This window comes from Blennius ocellaris (assembly GCF_963422515.1).
Source record: "Blennius ocellaris genome assembly, chromosome: 11".
Lineage (NCBI taxonomy): Eukaryota > Metazoa > Chordata > Actinopteri > Blenniiformes > Blenniidae > Blennius > Blennius ocellaris.
The window spans coordinates 29,328,796-29,336,780 of record NC_137660.1 but is presented as its reverse complement, the minus strand read 5'-3'; the positions used below and the strand labels follow the sequence as shown (position 1 = coordinate 29,336,780).

Sequence of the window (7,985 nt, the reverse complement as noted above, 5' to 3'; positions counted from 1 at the left end):
CAGTAGAGTACAGCACAGTAGAGTACAGTACAGTAGGGTACAGTACAGTACAGTACAGTAGAGTACAGTAGAGTCCAGTAGAGTAGAGTACAGTACAGTAGAGTACAGCACAGTAGAGTCCAGTACAGTAGAGTACAGTACAGTAGAGTAGAGTACAGTAGAGTAGAGTACAGTAGAGTACAGTAGAGTAGAGTAGAGTAGAGTACAGTAGAGTACAGTACAGTAGAGTACAGTAGAGTAGAGTAGAGTAGAGTACAGTAGAGTACAGTACAGTAGAGTACAGTACAGCAGAGTAGAGTACAGTACAGTAGAGTAGAGTACAGTACAGCAGAGTAGAGTACAGCACAGTAGAGTCCAGTACAGTAGAGTACAGTACAGTAGGGTACAGTACAGTACAGTACAGTAGAGTACAGTAGAGTCCAGTAGAGTAGAGTACAGTACAGTAGAGTACAGCACAGTAGAGTCCAGTACAGTAGGGTACAGTACAGTAGAGTACAGTACAGTAGAGTACAGCACAGTAGAGTCCAGTACAGTAGAGTACAGTAGAGTACAGTACAGTACAGTAGAGAGTACAGTAGAGTACAGTACAGTAGAGTACAGTACAGTAGGGTACAGTACAGTACAGTAGAGTACAGCACAGTAGAGTCCAGTAGAGTACAGTAGAGTAGAGTACAGTACAGTAGGGTACAGTACAGTACAGTAGAGTACAGTAGAGTAGAGTACAGTACAGTAGAGTACAGCACAGTAGAGTCCAGTACAGTAGAGTACAGTACAGTAGGGTACAGTACAGTACAGTAGAGTAGAGTACAGTAGAGTACAGTAGAGTAGAGTACAGTAGAGTACAGTAGAGTACAGTACAGTAGAGTACAGTAGAGTAGAGTACAGTACAGTAGAGTAGAGTACAGTAGAGTAGAGTACAGTAGAGTACAGTACAGTAGAGTACAGTACAGTAGAGTAGAGTAGAGTACAGTAGAGTAGAGTACAGTAGAGTAGAGTACAGTAGAGTACAGTAGAGTACAGTACAGTAGAGTAGAGTACAGTAGAGTAGAGTACAGTAGAGTACAGTAGAGTAGAGTAGAGTACAGTAGAGTACAGTACAGTAGAGTAGAGTACAGTAGAGTACAGTACAGTAGAGTACAGTACAGCAGAGTAGAGTACAGTACAGTAGAGTAGAGTACAGTACAGCAGAGTAGAGTACAGTACAGTAGAGTACAGTACAGTAGAGTACAGACCTGCAGCAGCAGCAGGAAGAACTCAGCAGGAAGTTGGTTTCCTCTCAGTTCCGTCAATAGAAACATCAGAGTCTTTAGTTTCCACTGGTCGTCTGAGAGACGCTGGAACAGCTGGTCGTCCCCGTCCTCGTCCCCGTCCCCGTCCTCGTCCCCGTCCCTGACACACACACACACACACACACACACACACACACACACACACACACACACACACACACACACACACACACACACACACACAGTGATGATGATGCAGCTGAACATTCATGTGTTTATTTAGCTAGCATGCTAACCGGCGAGCAGCAATGGATTAAATCCTGCAGATTGAACAGAAGTTGCGACTCGTTACTGCCACCCAGTGGACACGAGCGGCATGACGCCACTTAGTGACAGATTATTAACAGATTATTGACAGATTATTAACAAATTATTGACAGATTATCATTCTACTTGTTTATTCAATACAGAAAATGAAGTTAATTCAAGGTAAACACACGTAACAATGTAAAAATAAATAAATAAATAAATAAATAAATAATCAAAAACTGACCTGCAGGTCTGGGTGGAGCGCAGCCGGGCTCCTCCGTCACTTCCTGGGCTGAAGGTGAAGCCAGGAGCCACGTCCCGCCCCCTGGACCCCCCCGACCCCCCCTCCTCCACCTCCTCCACCTCCTCCACCTCCTGCAGGCCGGACAGCCGCCTCAGGGCCGCGAGGGCGGCGGGGGGGTCGGCGTGGCTCAGGTACCACAGCAGGACCTCCTGACAGGGGGCGCTGTGGAGCACAGGTTGGGTTCTAATGTGAGTTCTGGATTCAATGTGGACGAGTTCCAGGCTAAACCGGTTCTAAACCGGTTCTGGGGCTGATCTCAAGGAGCCAATACTGTTTCTGACCGATTTCATTCTTGTGTTTCTGAAGTCAAGTCCCCTAGAGGTCAAAGGTCACAGTGGCTCCTAGAGGTCAAAGTGGCTCCTAGAGGTCAAACGCCACAGTGGCTCCCCCTAGTGGTCCAACATCCTAGAGGTCAAAGGTCACAGTGGCTCCCCCTAGTGGTCCAACATCCTAGAGGTCAAAGGTCACAGTGGCTCCCCCTAGTGGTCCAACATCCTAGAGGTCAAAGGTCACAGTGGCTCCCCCTAGTGGTCCAACATCCTAGAGGTCAAAGGTCACAGTGGCTCCCCCTAGTGGTCCAACATCCTAGAGGTCAAAGGTCACAGTGGCTCCTAGAGGTCAAACACCACAGTGGCTCCCCCTAGTGGTCCAACATCCTAGAGGTCAAAGGTCACAGTGGCTCCCCCTAGAGGTCAAACACCACAGTGGCTCCCCCTAGTGGTCCAACATCCTAGAGGTCAAAGGTCACAGTGGCTCCCCCTAGAGGTCAAACGTCACAGTGGCTCCTAGTGGTCAAACATCAGAGTGGCTCCTAGTGGTCAAAGGTCACAGTGGCTCCTAGAGGTCAAATGTCACAGCGGCTCCCCCCTAGAGGTCAAAGGTCAGATTCACTCCGATTTCAAAGAAACGTCGTTTCCTCACCGAAGGTTGGACACGTTTTTCTTGGCGAAGCAGAAGAGGGAGAAGAGGACGGGGAGGACGTCCTCCAGGGCGTCCAGGAGACACGCGGACGGACTGTTTCCAACCACACACACCTGCGGCACACGGCAGAGGTCAGAGGTCAAAGGTCACGGTTCTGTTGCACAACCAGTTTGTTGGCTCTTCCTCTGGTTCACCTTGTAGACGTCGTCTAAACACTGCGACAGCTCGGCCTCGTCCACCTCCGCCCCCCCGCCGCCTGACACACACACACACGCACACACACACACACACACACACACACACACACACACACACACACAGAGTGTCACGACAGCGGACGTGTCGAGCGGTGTGCGTGTTGTCGTTTGAGCGACTGACCGTCGGCGGCGGTGCAGCGGCGCAGCGCCGCCAGCAGGGGGCGCAGCAGGTACCGCCGGGCGAACGCCGGCTGCTCCTGGACCACGGACAGCGCCGCCCTGGTGGCCACGCGCTGGAACTGCTGCGCCGTCAGCTTGTCTCTGAAGTGCAGCAGGTTCAGGATCTGAACGACGACGTGAACGACGACGTGAACGACCACAACGGGAAACAAGCAGGAACTCGCAGCTCCGTCGTCATGGAGACGGAGGCCCGGAGTCTCACCTGAGGGCAGAGGAGTCTGAAGTACTGGTCCGGGGAGGTGGACTGGGGGCAGGCCACCAGGATCCGAGCCACGGCGTCACACTTCCTCCAGTCGGACTCGCCCCCTGCAGGACAAACCCGGTACTGCAGTCAGACGCCCGTCGGGGGGGCGGCGGGCGCATTTTCACTCAGTTTACACGTTAAAAAATTAAATAAAATAAAAAAAAAAAAAATGTGTTACCCCCCCCCCCTCACCTGTCCCCCCCACCTCACCTGTCCCCCCCCCACCTCACCTGTGCCCCCCACCTCACCTGTCCCCCCCCACCTCACCTGTGCCCCCCTCCAGCACCGCCCGGACCACAGCCTGCACGCCGCCGGGCTGGACCAGCCTCTCCGACAGCAGCCGACCACACAGACGCCTCAGCCAGGCCGGAGCCGGCCCGGCTGAGGCCCCGCCCCCTCTCTCCCCGGCTCCGCCCCCTCTCGGCCCGGCCCCGCCCTGACAGGAAACACATCAGCACTTTTTATTTTCACATCTTTGTCAAATGTTTGGTCTTTGTCAATCTGCAACTGAAAAAAAACCAAAACAAAGATGAGGCTGGTGTCAAATTACATCAAGTAATCAAATTACAAGAGTCGAACCGATTCAATAAATATTCAGTTGTTATATTTCAACTAAAAATTCTGGTGTTTTTAAGGCGTTTTATTTTGTCTCTGTGCAGCTGGGCCGGGGAGGCTGGTGTCAAATTACTGGATACAAGTTTGCGCCCACGAGTGGCCCAACATGCCAACTACATTTAACATCTGTTGCCATGGAAACTTGCCCGGACGTCCCCCACCCAGCAGGAACGTAGATGTGTGGCGGTAGTCCCCCCCCCCCCCCCACCTGTTTGGGCGCCCCCTGCAGGAGCAGCAGCTCCCGGATGACCAGCGGCTGGTAAACTTTATCTAGAAGATTCTTCAGGGCGTCTTTACAACGACGACGCTCGTCCTCACTGAGCTGTAGGGAGAGGAAGAGGAGGATGAAGAGGAGGAGGAGGAGGAAGAGGATGAAGAGGAAGAGGGAGAGGAAGAGAAGGAGGATGAAGAGGAGGAGGAGGATGAGGAAGAGGAGGAGGAGGAAGAGGAGGAGAAGGAGGAGAGCAATGAAGCGGAGGACGGAGAGGAGGGAGAGGAGGATGATGATGAAGAGGAGGAGGAGGAGGGAGAGGGAGAGGAAGATGAAGAGGAGGAGGAGGAGGAGGAGGAGGAGGATGAGGAGGAAGAGGAGGAGGAGGAGGAGGAAGAGGAGGAAGAGGATGAAGAGGAGGAGGAGGAGGAGGAGGAGGAAGAGGGAGAGGGAGAGGAAGAGAAGGAGGATGAAGAGGAGGAGGAGGATGAAGAGGAGGAGGAGGAGGAGGATGAAGAGGAGGAGGAGGAGGGAGAGGGAGAGGAAGATGAAGAGGATGAGGAGGAGGATGAGGATGAAGAGGAGGAGGAGGAGGAAGAGGAAGAGGAAGAGAAGGAGGAAGAGGAGGATGAAGAGGAGGATGAAGAGGAGGAGGAGGAAGAGGAGGATGAAGAGGAGGAGGAGGATGAAGAGGAAGAGGAGGATGAGGAGGAGGTCAGGTTACCGCCGGCCCGTCTCGTAGCGGCCGGTGTCCCAGCTGGCAGAGCGCCGCCATCACGTCCCCCAGGTGTCGCCCGAACACGACGGCGGCGAGCGACGGCAGCTCGCCGGCCCGCAGCAGCACCTCGGTGGTGGCCAGGAGGCGTGGCCCGGCCTGGGGTCCCGCCCCCCGGCCCGCCAGCGCCTCCACCTGGGCGCCGAAGGCCGAGCGGCGGCGCAGCGGCGTGCCCACGCCGGGCGCCAGGTGGGGGCAGAGGCCCAGGCACACGGCGAACTGCAGCGCCGCCGCCAGCGTCTTCTGCTGCGCCACGCTCAGCACGTCGGGGGGGAGGGGCGGGGCAGCGTGGGGGGCGGGGCTAGCCGGAGGGGGCGGGGCCTCTTCGAAGCGCCGCAGCTGCAGGCGGAGGTGTCGCGTCAGGGCGAGGAGCAGGAGGAGGAGCTCCTGCACGAAGCTCCACACGCCGCCCTCCTCGCCGTACCAGCCCGCCGCCGCCGCCGCCGCCTTCACCTCCTCGCGCAGCCGCCGCACCTCCTCCAGCCCGCCGTCGCCATGGAGACGCTCCAGGAGGGCGGCTCTGTTGGCCTCCAGAGCGTCCAGCAGGGGGGAGGGGGAGTCCAGGGTCTCTGAGGAAACACACACACCACAATCAACCTCACGCACACGCACACGCACACACACACACACACACACACACACACACCACAATCAACCTCACACACACACACACACACACACACATAGACACACACACACACACACACACACACACGCCACAATCAACCTCACACACACACACATAGACACACACACACACACCACAATCAACCTCACACACACACACATAGACACAGAATACACACATCCACACACACACACACACACACACACAGACAGAATACAGACATAAATACACACACACAGAATACATAGACACACACACACATACCCACAGAATACACACATCCAACACACACACACACACACACACACACACACACACACACACACACACAGAATACAGACATAAATACACACAAACACATAGACACACACACACCACAATCAACCTCTCACACACACACACACACACATATACAGAATACACACAGAATACATAGACATACACATACACACACACACACAATACACACAAAATACAGACATACACACACACACACACACGCACACACACAGAATACACACATACACACACGCCGAATACACACACACACACGGTCACACACAGAATACACACATACACACACGCCGAATACACACACACACACGGTCACACACACACACAGAATACATAGACACACAGACGTCTTTCCCGCTAAAACGTCCCTCCACTCACCGGCCGCGGGTCTCGTGAGGATCTGAATCGCACTCAGGATCTCTGACGTCATTTTTTTTTACTCCAAAAGTCTCACATTTAACAGGAACATTCAGATTTTAGCGTGTTTGAGGAGGAAAGCGGACTCACGTGGCTAAATGCTAAAAACACGGATCTGCGGCGCCGTGTCGTGACGTCACGACGTAAATGCCATTCCAGTACAGGATTGGCTGAAGGTCCGTGATGTCATGACGCTGCCTTCATGGACGACGGAAGAAATCGGAATTTGTACAGACGCGAAAAGTTAATCGTAACTTTTTCTAACTTAATATGTATTTTAGAGGTAAATACAGACTTAATAATATTATTAAATATATTTATTTAGGTACGGGGTCACGTTCAAACCCCTGAAATTAAATGTATTTTCTATTCGATCCTTTTATTCCGTGTTGTACATAAAGTATCTACTTGTTTATGGAGGGAGGAAGTGACACTGGCGCCATCTGGTGGCGATTCTACGTAACGACACCGGCAGGTGACCACGTGCGTTACTGTGATTTTAGCAAAGTTTTAAAGTTTTAAGGAGTAGAAATCATTTAAACTCTCGTTTATATGTTGTGATACTTTAAGTACAACACGTAATAAAACAATCAACGAGAATTTAAAAAATAGTTTTGGACTCCTGAAGACTTTTAGACGCTCAAAGTTTACTGGACTTTTTTTAATTCATATTTTAGGCGTTATTATTCCACTTCCGTCCCCTTGAGGTCCATTACCTGGACAGATTGTCTTCATCCTGGATACTTTTTCAGATTCTGGACACTCGAAGTGAATTGTTGGACATTTGCAGTCCAGGTCTTGGACATTTAACATTGTCTTTTACATTTTGGTGCCACTTCCTGGATGGTTTTCTTTATTTTGGGTATTTATTGTAAGTTTTCTTGTTATTTTCTTCCCACGTTTTCCACACATGCAGTTCGTTTCCTTGGATAAAGTAGACGTGTTCATTTCCTCCCGGTTCGTTTTTCATATTTGAGACATGTTGAGACAGAATTAGTCCAAATCCTGGACATTCAAGGGTTTTTCGTTGTGAGATTCTGCTTCGTTTCCTCGACGCTCTCATTCCTTGGACGCTCAACGTCCATTTCTTTTGACGGTTTTCCACGTTTTTGGGGTCTATTTCCTTGGTCTTGTAATATTTGAGACGCTGGCGGTTCGTCTCCTTGACGTCTCGTCTCGTCTCAGACGCTGCTGGTAGATTTCCTCTGGACACTTGTTGACGGTCCGTCTGAGAAAGTTTGTGAAGGTTTTCCTCTCCGCGATAAGACGGGCCGTTGTTTGGTCTCTGTGGGGGGGTGGAGGAGGGGTGGAGGGAGGGGGGGGGGGGGGTAGAGCGTCTTCTGGCTGTTTTGTCTCGCCGGTGTCTCTCCAGCTGCAGCCTTGAGGACGGCGCTTCTCTCTCAGGCGGAACCTTCAGCAGAACGTCTGTTTGGTCTAGCCCACGTTTGTTGACGGAAACTTTTTCACAGAGAAACTGAACTCTGGTCCTCTGACCTCCTGCTGTCTGTCCTGTCTGTCCTGTCCTATCTGTCCTCTCCTGTCCTGTCCTGTCCTGTCCTGTCTGTCCTCTCCTGTCCTGTCTATCCTGTCTATCCTGTCTG

At 52.2% G+C, this 7,985-nt stretch overlaps 1 protein-coding gene across 1 annotated transcript in view; it reads right to left on the bottom strand.

The window, feature by feature from the left end:
* The window catches only part of tango6 (transport and golgi organization 6 homolog), a gene marked incomplete at its 3' end in the record, with an annotated part of 8,280 nt that extends 1,796 nt beyond the window's left edge, over positions 1-6,484 (bottom strand). Inside the window, exons 1-9 of the mRNA XM_080504826.1 lie at positions 6,346-6,484; positions 4,995-5,614; positions 4,202-4,381; positions 3,712-3,880; positions 3,403-3,506; positions 3,142-3,304; positions 2,958-3,019; positions 2,764-2,876; positions 1,783-2,004 (exon numbers count right to left, since the gene is read on the bottom strand). Coding sequence (XP_080360952.1) covers positions 1,783-2,004; positions 2,764-2,876; positions 2,958-3,019; positions 3,142-3,304; positions 3,403-3,506; positions 3,712-3,880; positions 4,202-4,381; positions 4,995-5,614; positions 6,346-6,397 — 1,685 coding nt within the window. The 5' untranslated portion in view covers positions 6,398-6,484. The remainder of the gene's footprint in view (positions 1-1,782; positions 2,005-2,763; positions 2,877-2,957; positions 3,020-3,141; positions 3,305-3,402; positions 3,507-3,711; positions 3,881-4,201; positions 4,382-4,994; positions 5,615-6,345) is intronic.
* Positions 6,485-7,985: the final 1,501 nt, after the last annotated feature.